The sequence below is a fragment of the Lagopus leucura genome, unplaced genomic scaffold (assembly GCF_019238085.1).
Source record: "Lagopus leucura isolate 7727_CA_CO unplaced genomic scaffold, USGS_WTPT01 Super-Scaffold_100008, whole genome shotgun sequence".
Taxonomy (NCBI): Eukaryota; Metazoa; Chordata; class Aves; order Galliformes; family Phasianidae; genus Lagopus; species Lagopus leucura.
In genome coordinates this window covers 28,246,288-28,268,739 of record NW_024962265.1, presented here as the reverse complement: position 1 = coordinate 28,268,739, position 22,452 = coordinate 28,246,288, and the positions used below count along the sequence as shown (strand labels likewise).

The window sequence follows — 22,452 nt, the reverse complement described above, 5'->3', positions numbered from 1 at the left end:
GATGGCCCAGACCTCATCTTGGCACTCCAAATTCCTGTGCCTTCTGGATTTCTGAAGATTTACAAGGCTTCCTAACTGTTGCACAAAAAATGGTGAGGTTTAAGGGATAAGAAGGGGAAAGGGTAAAAACAGAGTCCTCTCCTCAGTGTCTGCCTGTGCTTACATTCTGTAAGGTACAGCTCAAAAATCATTACAAAAGAAGACAGTTGCAAACAGTTAACAAAAATTGGATTTAGTTCTACATAATACTGCTCACTAGTAATGATATACAGTGTGGAAAACCAACATATAAAAAGCATTCGCAGAAGTAGAGTAGGTTCTTCTAACATTAAGTAGGCAGAGTTCCTCTGGCAAAGACTAGACATAAACCCTGGTGTAATTTTACAGAATCCATCTGAAATTCAAAATTAAACTATAATAAATAAATTAAATCATAGTTGTGAGCAATTTTACAAATTGTCCTTGCCTACAGTATATATGAACACAGGACATATTTCTGCATAAGCTAAGGAAGGAAGAACATTCTTGTTTTAATAAAAAACATGGTGTTTCTGGTTATGCTTACAAACATCAAAATGCAAGTGCACAAACATCAGACTGAATGTGTTTTGCCAGGTAACTGCATAGCTTGTCACTTTACAGAATTTTTGAAGAAAAAAACCATCTTTTTCAAAGGAATAACAAGTACAGGTAGAAAGAATAGAACTGTGGAAACTGCAATGAGCAAGGTACAGCCATCTGAGCTATGAAGTAGCACAGGCCTTGGCTTCCAATCTTCAACACAAACTCCCCTTTCCTCACAAGAAACAGATGTATGCATTGCAGTGCACGTACTGTATGCAGAGTTCTAACTGTATTTTTGTGTTAGTATGAGCCATCTTTGAAGGATTCTGACATATCTTGGTTGGCAGCATCGTACTGAGCAATGAAATGTTTGAGTTCCTCAATGCATCGCTCACCTATTTCATGCAAATTCTGCCTCAGAGCAAACTGAATGGACTTCTCTAACGACGGATCCTTATCGATCAGCATCTTCACCACCATGCCAAAGGTTTCACAGTCTTGTCTGTACACCTAGAAACAACATGTTTTAGAAAACAGTTAAATATAAGACTGTCTACATTAGCACACCAATAGTCCTCTAAGTCAGGAGCTACTGCATAGCCAAAACCAGAGAGCATTGAATTTAACCAGTCTCAGCTGTAAGAAATATTTGCCTTCTCCTCTCTTCTGACCGACTTTAATACAAACATACCCAGTATACAGGACTACTCGAACAAAAGAAATAACTCTTCTTGGAAGAAATGCCAAAGAAGAGAAAAAGTTCCTTTTGCAATGCTATTTAGTAAGTAATAGCAGAATAAAGTGCAAATGCTAAACCAGAGTTTTGTAAAATGACATGTAAAATGAATAGAACTGTTGTGCAAATTGAACCAGCAATCTCAATCTTCACACAACACTAACTTAGTTTTAAATTTTTCATAGTGCTTTAAATGCAAGTAATATTCAAATGTTTTCACCAAACTATGTTTATTTATTGGATGTCCATCTCTCATAGAAGTCCTTGACAAGTGTAACTTGCAAGTAGTTTGACTGCATGTGTGATTCAACCAATAAGAATAAAAGAAATCTTGGTAGTAGTCCTTCACCTTTTCAAATTCCAAATGAGGTTATTAATCTAAACACCACCAAAAGAGGCACACATCAAAGTCTTCCAACTACTACAAGCAGTTCGGTTTCACACAATCCTACTTTATTTGACAAATTTCCTTTCAGAAAGCACAACAGATTTTTGAAGAAAGGTAAATCAGTTGCATAACTCCACATTTTACAAGAGGAACAAAAATGTTGATATTTCTCAGTATTTCAACATTGCGCTAGAACTTGACTTCTGTAATGTTATGTGAGCTTTTCCTAGCACATTTATCTGTATTTTGCCTGCTGTAGAGAGCCTGATTTGCAGGGGGTTGGACTCAATGATCTCTAGAGATCCCTTCCAGCACCTAAATTCTGTGATTCCATGATATTTTGTGCACAGATGATGCTACTGTATATGAAGGATTCTCTGTATTACAAAACAAAAAGGGGGAGAAGGGGGGAGAGGAGGAAAAGAGAAAAAGAGGAAGAAGAGAGAACAAAAACCTGAACCAAACAGAATCCTCCCACCAGCGCTACCTACTTTTTTCTATTTATCATTGTCAGAAACATAATGATTTAACACAATATTCTTACTGAAGACTTGTCAAACGTTTGACAGTATATTCTATGATGCTGTAAATTTAAAACCAGATCCATTTTTCAAACAGTGGTTAGGAAATGAAAGAAAATCTTTTGAGAGGAACTCATTTTCAAGAGAGATTACGAAGTCAAAAACAACAGTGCAGTCCAAAACAGATTGGTGCAAAACACCTCAAATGTGGAAACAGCACACACGTGGCATTTTTTCAAAGACTGGGTTTGTTTCCTGCTTTATACGTTCAGTTATCTGGTAGCAAAAATATCAGTAAGAAACAGAGATTCTCCCAGAGCTCATTTCCCACACCAAGTGAAGTAGGGCACTTGCAAAGAGAAATTTGAAACAGAGCAAATGATAGCTCCTTTTTTTCCTGATTCTTTCCAAGGAAAAAGCTCAGGAAGAATTGCTGTGTCTGATTAGCCACATGACAGACAGATGGTATTGCATTTTGGAAAATGAAGCCTTTCAAGTGCTTGCAGCAGGCTTCCTATCACCTTCACAGAATGATTTTTGAAAGTTCTTTTTAACCCCAGAGTCATTATGTTAGAGAGGAAATGGTTCAAAAGGTTGGTGAGGTTTTTTTTTCTTACTGCATGTCTATTTATCCTATTCACACCTCCTTCAGACCAAGGATGTGTGAATGATCTTCCACAGGTAAACCGCCCGGATAACCAACAGCCTTCACAGCCTGCAGAGCAACACTGACACCTGTGAGATCTCAGCAGGAATGGAGAACACAGGCAACACTGCCCCATCTCTTATGCTGTAAAGTACCCTGGAACAGGGCCAATGTAAGTGCTCTCCACTCTAAGCTGGCCTTCAAATGAGTGATATTTCTCTCCCGCATCCCGAAGAAACAGCCCAGATGAAACGTTTTGAACCTCAGCATGTAAAGATTGGCTCAGGCTGTGCACATTTTTCTTCCAAGGACTCCCAAAAGAAGCCTGGAAGGAGAATCAAGTGGGCCACCATCACCGTTGGACTCAGAGAAGACACTTTGCCGACACAATGAAGTGGAAACAAATCCTTCGTACAAGAGGTGAATGTTTTCAGCAACATTTCTCTTTTGCAACAAAAGACTTAAAAAATGGAATACCTGACATAGAGGAAGAGGGCAGAAGGTGGGGCAGGAAGGCATTTCTAGCAACAGAAAACAAAGGAAACAGTTCAGCTCCTGTAACAACAATTGAGTAATTTTCCCTCAACAAGCTTTCTAGCCTCACTGCTAATTCTGATGCTCCCAATGCAATCTGCCTCTTCCTCAACTGTGCTAATAAGCCTATTTATATAGCTGCAACAAAAATTGCATCACTGAAATGATCCCTTTTCAAATTACTTCCCTCCAATTAACATGATTCAGTGATTCAATTCTAAAACCAGATGCATCAGCACAAGTGAAGAACTGAGAACCACAGTTGAGAAAGGAAAATAACTTCATAAACCAGACTGTATCTGAATCCAATGCATGAAAACTGTCAGAGAGAAGTTACCGTGCTCTGCCAAAGGGAACTGAGGCTATCATTCACAAGAATATCAATTACAGGAGAACATGAACTACAGCTTAATGCTCTGATGAATTATTTTTAAGAACTGCCAAAGTATTCAAAGTTGCTGCAAATGAAGATGGTGGCCGTGCATATTCATATCCATCTTCTCTGCAGAAGAGTAGGAAGCTAGTACTGGGAAATAAGCAGAGAAATGTTGCTTGAGAAAAGGAAACTGCAGAAAATACTCCAAAAAAAGCTCTGTTAGAGAAGAATACTAGAAGAACTTACAACACAACAAGGTTGCAAAATATCCCCATCTTTAAAACTCCAGCTGATACTGATTTTGAGTTCAAACTGTGGAACATTTGTCTGTAAGCAGCTGGAGCTGAAACCTGAAAATGATTCCATGTGTGGGGAAAGAAGAAATAGTGCTTTTATACTGAAGAGCAAAAATGCAACGATACCAGCAACGCGACCATTCTGTCTGATGTATGTGTCAAGTAACCCTGAAAACAGCTAAAGCCATAGGATGATCATTTACTGAGGCCATAGTGTACTTTCACACTCTGAGCTAAGCTATAGCACCAGCATAATGAACAGAACGTGTATCACTGCAGCAAGCAGATGGAGGAAGAGTAGAAACAGGTGTTCTATTCCTAAATATCTTTTTTTTTTTTAAATGTATGTCATAATATATACCTGTACTCTAAGTACAATTCACCAATGAAGGAAAAGCTGCATTCAAATTATCTCTGGAAAAGCTTTCCAAGGTCAGCAAAACATCTATGAGCTCAGAGGATCACAAAGATGCTTACCTTATATTGCTCACGTGATATTTGAACTTCTTTTCACTCCTGCATGATAATAGCCTAGAAGCTCTGGCTGAGATCAGCCCTTCACTGTGCTAGTCTGTATAATCTAAAAGGGTGTTGCACCCACAGCACGTCAGTGAACACTCTTCCTATATTCGAGAAATCTAAACCAAAAGTTGCACCACTAGGACAGTTTAAATACAGCTAAGTGCCTTTGATCTAGTTAGAACAATAAGGATGTCAGCCCCCAGGTACCTTTTCTGCCCACCAACTGAAGGCGACTGAGCCCTACAACTTTCCAGAGTTAACTTCAAAGCACCATCAACAGTGACTTAAATAACAATTTTCGATGCTGACATGAAAGAGACAAAGGATACTGCAGATTCTCTTCTACCTCAGGGACATTGACCTCTGAGGGTGGAGAGGCAAAAGCAACCACCTAGAGACTACTCATTTATTATATTCTGATGTCCCTTCTACAATGATCATCTAATGTCAGTTTTGACTTAAATCAGATGATGCTTGTGGAATGGCTCAGATGATGTATGAGCACCAGCTCATATCATCCTCTAAACATCATCACCAAAACTTGGTTGTAACTTCAAATTCTGGGTGTGGGTGAAATTATACCTAGGTAGGGAATGCCCTGATGTCATGCCTACTACTCACTGACAGTCTGCATCACTTCCTTTCTATGCCTTGTACAGTATGGTGTACTTCTCCAAAACTATCTAGAGCTGCCCATTCGTTTCGCACAACAGAGCTGCTAGACAACATAAATGAACAGTAATGAGAACAGAAATCAGACAATAAAATTTCCCCTGTTGCAGGAGACTACAGTCTGCAGGAGACTCAGATATTTTGACTCCCTAGTCTCGGAGTCTTGCATACCTGGCCAAAAAGCTTTATTTCCACAATAGAAGTAGACACAGTAATCAAAAGGGCTGTGGAAAACCAGGAAGGTTAAAGTGGAGGTAATCACAAACCTTATTGAAGCCTATGGCAGTTTTCCCAGCTTAGCTCTACATCCTGACCCTCCGTTCAGCACAGGCAAAGGTGAGTTAGGGCTGTGGCACAGAAACCATGTTAAACAGCCTGCAACCCTTAGATACTAACTCACCCTTGAGAAGATCCAGCATGTTCAGCAATCACAGCCCAGTGCTTGTGATTCATGCAAGTAATCACTTTATGTATTATCTTTCAGAAGACAGAAACTACTCTGTTACTAAGGGCACAATTCCCACAAATATCAAATGCTCCATGCAAGGAGAGAAGCAACACACTCCCTGATAGCTATTTGATTTCTGACAAAGGCAGTGCTTGAACTTGCAGAGCACAGGGTTGAAAGCCATACCACATCCCCTCCAGATATCCCATTAATGAAAGAGCAAACCGCCCGAAATCTCTCACTTCAATGAAGCCCCAGGGCTCCTCTGCAGCAGACGGAGGTAACAGCTTCCATTCCGCCAGCTGAACCACGATAGCTAGGTTGGTATAGCCCTCTGGTGGTATCAGTCAGCTTTGTATTTCCCTTCCTCAGCAGCCCTAAAATAAACCCGACAAAGCACTCTTCTGTTAACACAACCACACCTCTGCCAGGTTTTCCCAGCATGAGCAGACTGACTGTGAGCTACACGAAAAGATTTTGTAATGTAGACCTAGCTCTGAGCTGATTGCAAATGCAATAAAATCTTACATTGTAATTGTGCACGTAAGTACTAGCAAATTGGGAAGTTAGTGAACAATCAGCGACTTCAATATTGCTGGTAACAAAGAATTTTCCTTGCCACAGACTTCTTTTGAAAGGAATTATTACCTCTCCCCGAATGACTCTTTTTTAATTTACACGCTACATTAGATTTTTCTCAAGCATGCAAATTAGACTACATCCACTCTCCTCAAGAACAATAAGCTAATGCTCTGCTGAAAGAATACAGAGACATTTCCATTACTGGAGTGGCAATGTAATTGTACTGCTATGTTTATGAGCACAATATATAAACTTATTGCTCCATAGTGCAAAGAAAGCTCAGAACTGTCATTAAACCATTGCAAACAATTCTCGTGATCAAGACATTTAAAATTGGTTTTCATGCAAGATTAACTATTTTTTACGGTTACAAAAAGCTAAATTAGCGTACAACAAATTTAATATTTAGCTACAATGCAGGGATACAATTTTTAATTATAACATATCAACAAGTCTATTCTACTCCTTTCTTTAATATGCACTAACGATTTTGCCTTCAATCCATGCAATAAGTTTTGCACCCATTAATCAATGCGCTGTTTAAAGGCCGATTAGATATTCATTGAAATGCAAATTGAGGGAACCAAGTCATTTAATGTACTATATAATAATGAACAATTTCATGTTAATTTGCTACTTATTGGAGATATGGAAAACATTTAAGTTATTCGCACTTAAATGCAATTCTGCCTCCCTTCCCATTGAAAGTTTCTAATGCTTTCTTTAATAGATTTAATCAGCTTTCAGAAATGTTAAAACATCTTTTGGCATTTAAATACCTGACTGAAAAATCTGCTGGAACTCCCTCACGTGGGATAAATGCCAATACAGCCATCATTTTAGAAGCCTGAATTCTGATTCTGACTCTGCTTTCACCAAAACCACACAACCAAGGTTTCCCGCTCCACTTAAAAGTAGAACTCTACCACAAAAAGATGAAAAATGTCCTATAAAATTGTGTGTTGTGTGTGTGTGTGTGTGTCTACAGCAGTAATCTGCCTGCTGAGCTTACACGCATTTTTAGCCTGAAAGCCCTGAACAGTTGGCTTGGGACCTAAGATCCAGCTCTTGTCTTCTCCATTCACTGAGAAGAAAACATGCAGACCAGATGATTGACTTCAGTGAAACTCCCAGTTTAAGCTCATCATCTGGACACTCCTTTGCCTCAAAGCTGCCCAGCTGACACCTCCTGCAATGACAGTGAAGCCACAGGGTTTGCACAGGGTGGAGCTCACTGTAAGAGAGGTGTATGACTGGCTCCAGCAGGCAGCAGCTGAAGTAGCATCTTCATCATGATCCCATCTGCAGCACTTGCCCCTTCTTCCTGCAACTTCATGCAGGATTCTGCCTCTGAGCAACAGTGCTCCTAATTATGATCCCTGCAGAGGACAGCCGTACCTCCTCAACTTTCTTTTTTTTTGCTTTCACTATCCAAACTTAAAAAATAAATAAATAAATAAATAAAAATCACTGTCTTGTGCATGTACTCAGTGCTTCTGAAGTGATTTAAAGATGGAATATACGATTTTTGTATGACACGTAAGTAGAGCCAAAGCACGAAAAGCAATAAAAAAGGCAAGTCCTCACCAACTGTAGCAAGTGTTTGCAGCTAGAGGCACACAAGGACAAATCTGTAGATCAGGGCTATGTGGGTCTGAACAACCCTTGCAAAAGCTAAGTGTGTTGAGACCATTTAGATACCTATTCATATGAACTACAGAATTGTCTCAACTCACTTGTAAGTAGAAGTGAACAGAAAAGGCAGATTATCACATATGTTTTAACCAGTGCACCGTAAGATTAAATTTAAACTGCCATGACTTGTATTTCTTAGCCATAAAATTAGTATCTGGGAAAATTCAGCAACAGAAGTTTAGTTATGAAAGCTCACGTTTTTTTTAAATACTTCTCCATTGCTCAAAATTTATTTAGGTACAAATCAGTTCAATAAGGAGCAAAAAGTTTATTTAAAATGCTTTGCTAAGAAATCCATATATGTACTTCAATAATTTTAAATGCTACAGTGGAGGATTTTAAGTGAATGTTTAAATGAACAAGAATTTATATATAACAAGAAGTGTTCACAGCAATACACTTCATTTAGTGCTATATTTTGGCAATAGCAAGTGCATTATTACTTCTTCCAGAAATGTCTTGGTCAGCCAGGCAAAAGCAGCTCCCATGTGGGAAGGCAAGGACTATTATGTTACATGGTTTTACTGGAGATAATTCTTTACTAAACCAATCAGACCACATAATAACAGCATTCTAACACCAACTACAGGCCCTTGGAGACCAGTTTGTGTGTGGCCTAGATTTCATTGGCTTCTTTACAACAGATGTGTTGGACGAGGGTAGTGTTACTTCATATACTAACTTGTGTGTTCTGTAGGTAAAACAGCACTATTAAAGTTCTACCTCTCACATATTCTTCTCAGAAAGCATGTGCCTTCTGCAAGCAGATTATAAATCCAAAATCAAATAGACCATAGCAACTACAATTCATCACTGTCTATACTATTCCAGAAGTACTGATTATCTCTTAAAGACATACCAACGATACCTTTCCAGCTCACATGTATGAATACCCTGATACATGTTTAAGAATAATCAGCCACAAAAATCTCTGCAAGTAAGACAAAAAAGTCTCCCAGAGTATCAATTTAGGTAGCTATTAATTTTCTCTTGTTCTATAATGATCTAAAAACCTAGAAATTGCACTTTTTATGGGACCATAAACTAAACAAAATCCAAAAGCTCTTCTCTCTGATGGATGTTAAAACGAAAAAAAAAGAAAAAAATTAAATCACATGACTTAAAATGCCTGAGTTCAGGATTAAGCAGGAAATAATCAACTTTATGCCAAAGGAAGGACCTCACCCTGCAACTTTTTATTTATAAAACACAGAATTGATGGAAGCTATTTCCTAAATGTGTTTCACAGTAAACTTATTGCTCTATCCAAAACAGGAAGGGTGAAGTTTATCTGCAGAAGACTGTTTGTCTACGTTAATTCTCTCATTCCAATTTCTTTAATAGCTTTCAGTTATGCCCACTGACCATAAAAGAAAGCAATATTTGTTTAAGCTTCATCAAGATGGGCTGCATATTAACGGCAATAATGAGAAACCACTCATCATAAAAGCACTCCACCATTTTTATAGAGAAAGAACGGAAGTTAGAAATCCATAACCCTAACCCTATATATATGTACTGTGTTGCAGTCAAAATCAGCAGCAGTGCATGAGATTTCAGCCAAAGTGACCTGAGGTTTTCCTCAGGAATACTCTTTATGTTTTCGATTCCAACAAATATCCTCAGCTGTAAATATTCTCAGAATCCACATTCAGCATTAAAAAGGCTTATTTTTGTCAATGGGAAAGAGAGAATTTTATTCTGGAGTGTGCATCACCTGTATTTACATCACTAACACACTGTAAGAGAATAGTAAAAAAGGAAAAAGAAAATATATCTTCCTTTTCCACTTAGGAGCAACTAGTACATGAGCTGCGCAACAACAACTACTAGATTAACTGCATGGTTAATTGGCAACTGATTGTTGCTGAGAACTCAAAGCTAATGGAACAGTGACTTTAAACCAGCCTCCAAATGAGAAGGCATTCTCATCATCAAAGCTTAAGAGTAGCCTCCAAATAAACACACAATTTATAAAAACAACAACAAAACACTATAGAAGCCAGTGCTGCTCAATCACACACTGCATAAAGAGATTAGTACATGAAGTCAATAAAGAACTGTATGTAATGGACAACTTCTTCAGAAAGGAAAAGCAACAGCTGCAAGAAGAAAAACAATTACTTACATTACCAACATTTTATTACTTAGTTTATGTTAAACCTTAAGGTTTCTGAGAGTTTAGAATTACTTCACACATTATACTGGTCTCACAAATCAGTTTTAGTAGTGCTTCAGTAATGGACCTACATTTTTTTCATGTCCAAGTCATGGTCTTGTATCATCCTTTATCCATGTACTAAGTTTGAATATAAAGTTAAGAAAAAAAATCAATGAAGGCCACATTTTTGAAGACTTCCATAATTTTCTCCTAGAACATGGATGGGTATCTTTTCCCATACACAGCTGTGGCAGCTGAAAAGGCCATTCCCCTTTGCCACCTGTCCCTGTCTGCATGTCAGAAATCATCACCTCTCTTATTTGTGAGCCAGCACTATACAGGACCACCCTTAAAATTTGATTTTAGGCAAAATCAGGCTGATTAGGTCATGTGTAGCACATCAGTTGGGCTGCAGGGAGGAATCACTTCTTTGGGGTCAGAGGGTAACGAGCAGCTGTAGATCACACCTAGAGAGGACGTTCAGCCTTATACTAGTGAGGCTAAACATGTAGGTCTGAGTTTAGCTGGGACCTCTCACAAAACTGCTATCCAGACAAACACAGCACATAGGATCTGTGCTCAAATGACTGCACATCTTAGTGTGAATCTTCAGTCAAACACCAAATACCTTAAGAAACAGAACAAGAAAGCTAACATAACCCATAATAGTGGGGGTGGAGGAAAGAGATCAGAGAGGATATATGATGAAACCTCATTTCTTTTTGCAAACACATTCATTTCTTCCGTATTTTTTTTTAGTGTTTTACACTCATCCCTCCTTCTGAACCTGCTCCTGCAATTCTAGCTGCTTCAATTTTGAAGCTGAAATCTGATCCAAAAATGGGTAAAAACTGAAAACATGTCTCTCCCTAAAGCAAAAGCCACAAGGAACAGAGCTTGTCTTTTATGGTTAGTAAATCATATGTCTTAGGGCAGCGATTACCAATTGTGGTCCAAGAGAATGCAATACGAGTTCTGCATTTACTCAGAGGATACATTGCCGACTGTATCCCAGAGCACTTGAATTAGTTACTGGATACATTCAGAGCACAGCTCATAAGAGATACTGAAGAATCACAGCAATTACATGCTTCAAATACCTTGGGAATCGCTTATTTTTATTTTGTAAACTACTTTTCCACGTGAGAAACAAGCATGTTGTATAAAAAAGTATTTTTGAAGATCTTCTGAAACGAAGAACACTGGCTTCCAATGTCCTCATTTCATGCCTTCATTAATGAGATAGCTGAGCAGTGCTGCAGCATTTCAGCACAAGAACTGCTACCTATCAAACTCATTAAAGGAATGTCTGCAGCGTTCAGTGCAGTGACACCAAACATTTTCCAGAAGTCGTCTAGTGGGGTGAACTGACGGAGGACAGATCTGGAACGGACTTGGCGAGGTATGTGAACACACTCATAACTTTCTGAAGTGTTCGCTTGTCTTCAGATTCTGGCACCCACTGAAAAGTTTTGAGTCTGGTTTCAGTCAGTTGTTACGAAAAACATTATGATCTATAGAAGAAAACTGGGATCAAATACTTCCCTTTGGGGGGAGGTGGGAGAGTATTGAGAGCTTTAGCTCTGTATTTACCACATAGCTTCAAGCAGCTTCCTGTGATCCCTGACATCTGTAAATTATGAAAACAGCACAATGCAACAAAGCCCTTACACAAGGACTTAGAGTTCTAGACTCTGTGCTCTTGGATTTATCTCATGAAATACCTTATTTACTCTTATCATAAAACAAGCTTGTGAGTAATATGGTAAAGCATCATATAATTTAACGACTAAAACAATAAAAAAAATTAAGTCTAAAATAAATCATTTGCTGCCTAGAAGCCCAGTTGACTTCATGTGGGCAAAAGAGATTTGCTGAGTAGCTTTAGCAGCGTTATGAACTGTGCTCGCTTGAGAGATGCAGCAAGCTCTGCCTCTGGCCAGCACCCCAACGTGCAGAACTTGGGCACGTCACACAGACAGCTGAAGGGATGGGACTGAGCCTTCAACCAAACAGCTGGTAATATTTCACATTACCACCAGCACTTTGATGATTTGAAGATATCCTCAAATAATTAGGAAATCTGCTAATAACTGCAAATAGACTTACTTTGCCATATTAATCTGAGGAAATATTTAAAATCTCTTAGAAAAGAAAAAACAAAAAAAGTATCGTAATAGTACAATAACGGCACCACAACACTGTTCATATCTGTACTCTGTTTTATATTTTTCTTCCTTGCAAAGCTGATTTCTGCATACTTTCAGGAAAGTAATGAGAATGCTTGGCAGTTGCAATGATACAATGTTTTAGTGATCAATTTCTGCCAGTTAAATAATTCATCAGTCTGCTGAAAAACTGCTTAAAATTTTTAACAGACTGACTTTGCACTTATTCTTCCTCTGACAGATTTAAATCCCCTTCTGTATTTCATGTTTTATAATCACTGTATTTTTCTACAGATTTCTGGTCATTAAAAGCAGTGTTTTGGGTTCAGGAATTTTACATTATTCACTACAATAATAAAGAGGTAATACAAAAGATCTAGTCAACGACACTGGAAACCACAGAACTATACATGAAAGCATTCAATGACTAAAACTTACTGCTGCAATATAAATAAACATTTTATGCTGCATCTTGAAGCAGAATAATAGCAGTTGCAGATAAAGTCTACTGATGCTAAATTGATACAGTGTGTTTTGGATAAGAACAGCATGGAAAGAGAGCAGTGAAGTCTCTTTTGATAAGCAGAGCTAAATAGTTTGCTGCCTGAGATAAAAATAGGCTTCTAAAGGTCAAACTCTTGAATGCAATAGCCAAAAGAAACAGTACCACACCATTTACCTTTTAACCTTACTTCATAAAAGATTACCACGTGCTCTCAAAGATACAGACTAGACGGGGGCTATTCGTACAAACATATCCTGAAAAATAAGGCATTCCTCACTTTGTGCAGCTTTCCAGAACTTTTTTTTTTTCTTTTTTCCTTAAACAAAAACAATTCATGTCAGTCAAGATCTGCCTGAACCACAGTGCCTGGAAACAGAATTAAACAAGGAAAAAATTTAATCAACTCGAACAGACCAAGTCAAATTCAGGAAGAAATGAAATCAAAATGAATGACGTTCTCTCATTTCATTTAGAAATTCCAGCAGGCTTTTTGTTTTTTAAAATCACATGAAGGTATAAACATTGCAAACTTTCTATTTTCAAGTCCAGACATTTTGTTATTTCAAGAATTAGTATCCACAAAGAATTGATTTATTGCTAAACAAAGGGTTATTTTATTTATTTACTTAAAGAGCACCATGAACTGTGTAGGATGACAACAGCAACTGTTTCTTCAAAAAGAAAAAAAAAAAAAAGTTGCTTTCTGTAGGGTAAGCCAGTAGCTTACGTTCTTAACAGAAAAAGTACAACCATCACTTCCCATTCACCAGCTTGCAATGCACTGAAACCAGTAACTGGGACTGTTGCTTAGTTTTAATACGAACCACTCCATCTTACCTCAGTTTAGCATTACCTTTTCTCATCTGTTCACCTCTTCTCTTTGTCCTCAGCACTTCGCTGCTTAGCAAACATTACTACAGACAAGGCCATGTCGTTACTACTCTAAAGACCTTGCAGATGGTCAATATGTATTTAATAAAGCAGCAACTATAAGCAATACTCTTACTGCCCTTGCTTCTGCAACCACTTTTGCTACACAAGTTTTCTCCATTCCCTAATTCTGGCATGACTTCACTCCAGCTCTCACATAATGCCTTAAATTCAGAAACATCTTGAAAAATATTTTGCATCAAGCAAGTTACGTGATCATCTTTATATTAATTGTGACATAAAAACAACTATTCCAGAGTTTATGTACCATGGATTTCTATCAAATATGAAAATATAAAAGGTACATTTCATAACTAAACAGAAAATCTATTTAAAAAGCAGAAACAAACGCTGCACCGCGTATACCTACCTACACATGCATTCGTTCTTTCAGAGCTTTCATTTTAAAGGTATAACATAGTAGTTCTAAGAAGTACAGCAAAAAGCTACTTAAAGGTATACCTACACTGAGCAACCTACACAGAATTGAACTGCAAATATACCAGTGTAGTCATAAAATTTACCTGACAAGATACTAGACACAATTATCAAGTTTTGACCCTGCCTCCTCTAATATCTCAGCTGGAAAACAACATATCATCATCTCTAACAGACCTATATGTTACTGTTAGCTCTTCAGCAATATATTATCCTATTTTTCTAGAATACTTGGTCTTATAGTACAGCAAACTTGATCAAACAGCAGATGGGAGATAAACTCAAGCCAGATATAAAACATGAGCCATATTACTACAGAGACAACAGACTTTCAAAAATATCCAATATTGCTTTAACAAAGGAGTTATAAGTGATCAAACCCTGCATTTCCCTAAAGCAGAAACAAACATTTTTACGATGAATGCCATGATTCACAAAAGTGAATTAAATGGTCTACAGACAGAGTACGGAAAGAGGATAATGCTGCAAACTACACAGTCCTCAATATATTGGAAGTATGTATCTTTGGAAGTCCTCAATATATAGCACAGAAGTTACCTTCCATTTTCACTGGTACTGTCAAAAGTACCCACGTGCAAAAATTATGTTTCCCCCATCAATGAAAGTGTACTTAAATCGATATAAATATACAAAGAAAGAATAATATTCACAGTAGATGAAACACTTCTATTCAGCACCCTTCCTCTGAGCTGCTTACCAGGACACGACTAACACCCAAACGGACTAAAATGCTTGAGAGCCCACTCACTATGATGAAACATGCTTTTCTTGGTAGCAAAAATCCCACCCTGACTAAAATAGAAACACTCCTCAAACAGAGTCCCTTTGGTGACCTACCTGGGTCATGAAAGACAATATAATTGCTTCAAATTGAAGATTTTGTCGACCACTACCCTATTCCCTGAGTACTGGCTGACAAATTATGTGGAAAATTCACACCAAGAACACATAATATGCTTTTTTTTTTTTTTTTTTTTAAATAAGTAATTTTAAAAGTCTTTTTTACCTAATCACATATAAATTTGCAATTTTAGATTAATCACATCTGGATTAAGTATGTTAATGACTCAATACCACAACCATTTTACTATACATTCACTAGCGTACAGATCCTAAGTGTCACATTTGGAATGCAGATGCAATTCTCAATCCAAGAGCAGACTGCAAGGATAGTAAGACCAATAGTTTCATTTTACGTATTCTGAAACATTTCACTGTGTTATTAGAAGCATATATAACTCATAAATGGGCTCAAAACACCAACAGCCTAAACCAAATCAAGGGTGAGTCAGAGAGCCTCCCACAGCTTGGAGTTAAACATTTAGGTATCCTGTTACTAGAAACTCAAAGGAAAACACATTAACTGACTTCAGTGAAACAGGAAACAGAATCTTTGAGTTTATCTTTGCTTCTGATTTGAGAGAAAACATTCTTGCAAGAAAACATCTTCCAGCAGTGAACTAAGAAGAAAGGAAATTATACAGCAAATTGTAGTTATGCCTAATTACAAACTTGAGGAAAAGCTAAGAAAATTATTTAAAAATGGATCAGAAGAGTTTTAAGCTATAACTAGACATCCAGTTGGACAAAGAGACCACTAACTTCATTCAAAACAATTTTACATTAAAACACTCATATCATGTTGATTGTTAATTGAAAAGACATATAGTAAGCCAAACTATAGAGTAGAACAAACTACAGCATAACATGTTTTTCTAATTCTTCAGCATGCGATTTCAGGTGTTCAGTGCTGGAACAGTGCATTTTTTGCCTCATGACTCCATTATTCCTTCCAGCAGATGCCCCAAGGGTGTACAGAGGGGAAGACACCAAGCAGGTAGCACCTGACTGTTTCCCATTTGTTTCTGGCACTAGAAATAGCAATGAGTTTTCTTGCATGATGTAGTATCTCCACCCTCCAGCCAAGGAGAAACTCCACTGCATTTGCCCATGGGCTTCAAAGCTTCTCCTGCAGAATTAATTACCATCTCCACCCAAGTTCCTCTTGTTCCTCATAATTTTCTTTTCCCCACCCTCTTGGCTGGGGTTCCTGATCTTGGCACAAACCTTTTTTTCAAATGCAAGTCCAGTCCCACCCTTGTTCATTGCTTTCCACACTCAATTGCCAGCCCTCTCTTGTCACCACAAATCCTTTCATCTCTTCCAGTTTGCCTCCACCCTCCAATTCAGAGGTCACATCACTGCTCAGTTACACAAAGTTCCATTTCATCTCTTCCTCAGCATCCTTTTCCTCACACTCTTCTGTATTCTCTCTTGCATCCAGTTCTCCTTCAATTACTCCTTTGGCACAGTCCACCTCTCTCAATAAATACATAATTTTGACATGAAGATTCCTACGTTTACATTCACACATCATCCTACACTGGTTTCTCTCTTTTCAACTCTATGAAAAAGCTACATTTTGTTTGGGGTGGTGCACCACTCATTGCCAAAAGCTGGCCTCCATCCCTTTGCTGGGAAAGCTGTGGGTCAGCAGGTCCCATCAGTCAAAGTAATCTAGTCTCAGGTTCCAAGGAGATTGCATCCAGCTCTCCTCCATCTCAGTCCTCCCAAAAACAAAGAGCCAGTATTTTAAACTCTAACAAAGTCTTTGTTTCAACCATCATATTCAGTGGTAGATAACAGAATAGGATGCATTCAGCTTCAATGAAGATGTGTTCAGCTTTACCTCACAGACTGTTGTGCCTCTATGCGGAAGGACATTTCGCTGTGATTGCATACTTCCAGTTCATCATCACACTAGCTGACAGGCAGTAAGTAAAACATTCAGAAATATTTTGATCTTCTTTTTCCAAGGTGCAAATACTTTAATGAACTGCAAGATGTTAAGAGTCTGCACTCAAAAGGAGCATTCTGTACCCAAAACTGATTTATCTTCTTACCAAAATCACTGATTATTGTGTCTGCTCTTTCCTCTGAGATCTACTCCCAGCAAGATCCAAGCTCCAGCAAGCCACCTGGAAGATGCTGCTATGAGAGTGTTTAGTAATGCACTAGCCCTCCCAAATAAGTCAACTGGGACTCATTTCTATGAATCTTGCTCACATTCATAGAAATACACAGAAACAAGGTTATTCAAGATAAAAAATAAAAAAAAAATTAAAAATGGTGATGTGTCTTAGAGAAAGAAGATATTTCTGGTAGCTTTAGACAGAAATCAATTATTTTTTATTTTTCAGAAGTTTTATCTTCCCTGTGACAAAACAAACAAACAAACAAACAAACAAAAAAAAACAAAAAAAACACCACACAAAAAATAGAACAAAAAAAATGTTACTATGGAATTGACAAAGCCACGTAAGAGTGGCTTCCTGGAGACTTGTGCTCAACCTCTTAGTAAATTTGAGTATCTCAGGCAGTGCTTTCAAAACACTAGATGTTCAGAGATGGTAGCAGGTAGTCAAACAACAGCTAGGCAGCATGGGAACTCACCTGTGACAGCAGGCACATTGCAGGAAAAATTTGTGTCAGCACAGCCTATCTATTCCAATTCTATGTTTAACATGCTTACATGGAAATTTTCCATTCAAGGAGCATGTGACTCAAAAGTTAATATATGAATTATTTTCTACACCAAGGTGGTGAACTGCTTCTGAGGTGTAATTACGGTCAAGTAAGTACACACAGCAATGAAAATGCTGTAATGAAACAAGTACTTAAGCTATTTAGGGGACAGGAAAGGGGGAAAGACTGCTAGCAGGTCAATTAGCCCATCTATTAAGGGTTATTACTGTCATTCAGAGAAATGCACAAAGATCAGCAGTTCAGAAAATTAATGTATAAATAGTCCTTCTCAAGAAGTATGAGAAGCTAAAGAATCATGAACAACCTGACCCACTTGATTTTGTCAGTGTTCAATTTCTGTAATTTTTATGAGTCAGGTTGACTCTGTGAGCCTTTAAAAGTCAAAGTGCCAAGGTAAAATGGGCATACTGCAACTGCAGAGCCTTTGCCCCATGGGGAATCCTGCCCTATTTATCTGCCACATCTTTGCAGTTTGCCATTAAACATGATGTGTCCAAATGTGTCTATGACCAGACAATTACTGAGGACAGTCACAGCAGTAGAGCAAATAAGAGTCAAACGAAACAGAGAAATGGTACTCATGGGTTGGTGATAAATGATGACATGCATTAGTCATTTACACCCCAAGATAAAAATCTAGTTTATATAATCTTGACTTGCAGAAGAACCACATGCATAAACTACTTGTGCAACAAAAGATTTTTTCTGCATCATTTAGGAAAGCTCTTGTTTCCAAAACCCTTTGGAAATAACTTAATAACCTTATGAAACAAATAAACAGATTAAAAATAGAACTATAAGGTTGCCTTAAAGATCAGAGCACATATATACTTTCTATGCCAAGCATTATATACACACACACACACAAAAATAAATACGATGTGCACTCAAAATAATTTGAACAAAAAAAACAAGACTAGTTATCTGTAAATTGTAGCTTATTTTGCTTGCTTCCAAAATGCCATGCAATTAATAGCTTTCAAATTACCAATGCTCAGAAGGAAGAACAACCTACTAAAAATGTGCAGCCTACCCTTTAAAATGCAACAACTTTAATCTGCTCAGTGGAGTAAGTGCCAGAAGAAAGAAGACATGATACGGACTGTAATTCAGAATAACAAAAGAAATACAAGGTCTATAGAAACCAAGAGACAAAATCTATCACGAAGGTGGTTTTTGACATAGATGATCCTATGTTTATAGGGGAATGTCAGTGTTGTATACAAATCAGATTACAAATGGATTAGATTTAGAGGATTAAACTACACGCACCAGCAAAGCTGGCATCCACAAAATAACCTTCTGCTAAATTAAGATCAGCTCAGCAGTCTGCAAAAGAGACACAAAAACCAAAGCTGTAGATTCATTCACACTCGAGCAGATTTTCCATATGCATGGTTGTCTGCGTCACACTCTTCTGTTCCAAGCTCCTGAAGCCTGAAAGCTCTCACCTGTACAGGAGAGATGGCAACCAGTTTCTATGCCAAACATCAAATCCTTTCTGCCACCAACTTCCTTTTGACTGCATTTCATTCACTACTTACCAATCACAGAATCACAGAATTGTAGGGGTTGGAAGGGACCTCCAGAGATCATCGAGTCCAACCCCCCTGCCAAAGCAGGTTCCATACACCAGGTTGCACAGGTAGGCATCCAGGCAGGTTTTTTTGTATTTTCAGTGAGTTACACATTGGATTTTATGAAACTATCTCCTTTCATTCATGACACTACATGTCATGACTACATGCCCGACATACATCCCATTTTATCTCCAAGTCTTTCAGAACACAATACAGACTTCATCAGGAATAACAATACCAGTATTATATGTATAAAAAACCATCTCTCAAATCCTTTAATGTTCTTTTGTAAAAGGAAGAATATGCTGGAGACAAATTTGGAAGACATGGAGCTTTCTCTTTTTCTTCTACATGAAATTCAAGTTCCCTTAAAAATAGGAAAGGAGGAGGAAAAAAAAGAGAGAAAAAAGCAACTCATACACACAAAAATGACATCCTTCAACCCCAAAGAAACTACTGCATTTGTTAAGGCTTTGCCTATTCACCATTTCTGTTTTTAATCCTTTGGCTTTCCCAGGAGGTTCTTCAGTGTCAGTTCTGCTCACCTTTCCAAGCACCCTGACATCTGACATTTTCCTCATTAGGGAATTTCTGCTAATTAGCTCTTAATTTTATATATATATATATATATAATATATTATATTAATAATTAAATATAAATAGTATATATATATAGACATATATGTTTATAATATATTATATATATTATTATATATAATATTTTATATTTATTACTATATATTACATATAATAATATATAATAATATATTTTATAATACATAATAATATATTGTATTATATTATATATATAAAGGGTTATATATTTTTAGATGGCTTCCTCTCTTTCAAATTTTCCAATTCTGTTTAAACTTCCTTCTTTATGCTAAGCCTTCTTCTTTCCAGTTTATTCAGTGTTACAGTTAACAATCACTGGTAGCAGCTGACTGAAAAAATGCTATTTAATGGACAAGTTTTTAGATTTTCATTATATCTGAACAAAAGTTGCCTCTTGTCTTACAAATTTCAACAGCTGGGCACTGAGTGAATCAGGTACAAGTCATATATTTTTGCTATTTTTATTTATTTTTTTTTACTACATTCAGCAATTTCGTCTAAGTACTACTACCATTCACTCATTTAAGTGTACCAGAGATCTACCAGCAACACCTACAAGCAATAATGCTCTTGAGATTGTAAACAAACATTCCTTTTGAGATGTTGGAATGCGCACTATTGTTTGATCACGTAAATGAAGCATCACTGTGTCAAAATTTACATCAACGACTGGACTTGCCAACAAGTAGAGTTCCCAGCATTAGCAGCTTCAAAATAATGTGCTTAGCAAAGAACAAAAATTGTTACATTAAAAAGATAAGACAAACTGCCAAACTCAAATTCTTCCATGGACAGATGACAAAAAACAAAAGGTGAATTCCATCTATTGTATTTGAGTCGTTAAGAACAAAAATACCCCACTGCTACATGTGTGCAACATTTCTGGTGTTAAGTTCTCTGAAAAGTACTGCCCTATGAGTGCTATACTTTAAGTAACATTCGCTTTTTATCAGCTTTGCAATGAAGAAAAAGCTGCTGGCAAAGAGCTGAAATGCGGTAATACATTTCCTTATTAAAGTTTACCTGCAGGTGCTGAAGTGAAACGACTGAGTCGCTCTGATTTTGCAAATGCAGCAGTCTGTAGTTAAGAACACTGCAGTCCAAACCCCAATAACACATTAATGCCCATGGAAATGGAAGAGAACATGGCTAAATCACTGTAAAGTGAGGAGCAACTTCTAAAGCACAGTATCTGTAGCACAAGGAAAGTTTCCAAACCCTTCTGATATCCCAGGTACTCTGCTTTAAACCAATGTTACTTTTTTGCAATATTACAATGCCTTAAATCAATGATAATACCAAAATGCTGACTAAAACCTTTTTTCTTGCAGTCCTCATAAACATGAAAATACAGATTTCTAACAAACAGCTCAAATTTAAAAATTGAAATATCCCGTTACAAGAAAAACAAACAATGATATGTGTGAACTGTAAGGATGAAAATAGAAAAAAAATTAATTGACTTGATTTCACAATGGTAAAATTCAAGGATATACATTAAAAAAGCTATGAGAAAATTAGCAAGTGAAAATTAATACCGAAGAAAAAGTGAATGAGAATGTGAAAAAAAAAAATTACTTGTCCTCTATTTAAGGAGAAGAGTACTCACATGAGGAAATTGGTAAGTCACTGAAGGATGAAACGAGACCATTGGCAAATGCTACCATAAAAAAAAAAAGGAAACCTCTTCAACTTCTCTGGGATCCCTACAGCAAGCTACCCAAAACAGGGACAAAAGTTTCTCTGATTAGGAAAAATAAATTAGCACACTTAACTACATCATACATTTAAATAAACTAATGTAAGCTTAGACGAGGCATGACACATGGTATGGTACCAAAGAAATTAAATTGATGAAGTGCTCAATAGAAAAACTAGGAGGGAACCAAAATCTCAACAGCTTCCTCATTATTTACTCTCATCTAGATTATTACTCTTGTCTGGTCTACTCCCATCAGAAGCAAAGCATGTCTGACCTCATCTATAATCTGAGCTAATCCTTTAATGTGTTCTCCAGCTACTCCAGTTCCTCTTAGCTTCACTTAACTTATCCACCTCTTAACTCACATTTTAATTAGGGGATTTTTTCTAAACCAGATCATTTTGCCTGAAACTAGCAGCAGCAGAAGCAGATCAACATGCTAATCTCTAGAAACTGCAGCCCACTTTCTTGTCTCAGCTGAAGACAAAAGGAAAAGTACAACCCAGGTCAGCTTCGAGCTCCTGTTCCTTCGTTCCTTCTCGGAGCCCCATGCCCCCAATTTATTCATTTATTTCACTGCAACTGCTAAAATACAATATTGAACCTAATATACCTAGAACTGATCAATATGGTATACACACTTACCATGGTTTCTCATTAGCTTATTCCTGGCCAGGATTTGGAAGCTACTTCAAATTTACACTGTTTCACCTTCACACCTCGGTAATGTCACCCACACATTCCTTCAACTCTCTGCCTCTCACACATCTGTTACCATTGAGGAGTCAGCCTCCTCCAGTTTCTGA

The 22,452-nt window shown here is 37.4% G+C and overlaps 1 protein-coding gene across 5 annotated transcripts in view; it reads right to left on the bottom strand.

The window, feature by feature from the left end:
• Positions 1–506: 506 nt before the first annotated feature.
• Positions 507–22,452, bottom strand: part of PPHLN1 (periphilin 1) — a 68,847-nt gene continuing 46,901 nt past the window's right edge. For all 5 annotated transcript variants that reach the window (XM_042872459.1, XM_042872460.1, XM_042872461.1 and 2 more), the window contains one exon: positions 507–1,074. In XM_042872459.1, coding sequence (XP_042728393.1) covers positions 865–1,074 — 210 coding nt within the window. In that variant the 3' untranslated portion in view covers positions 507–864. The remainder of the gene's footprint in view (positions 1,075–22,452) is intronic.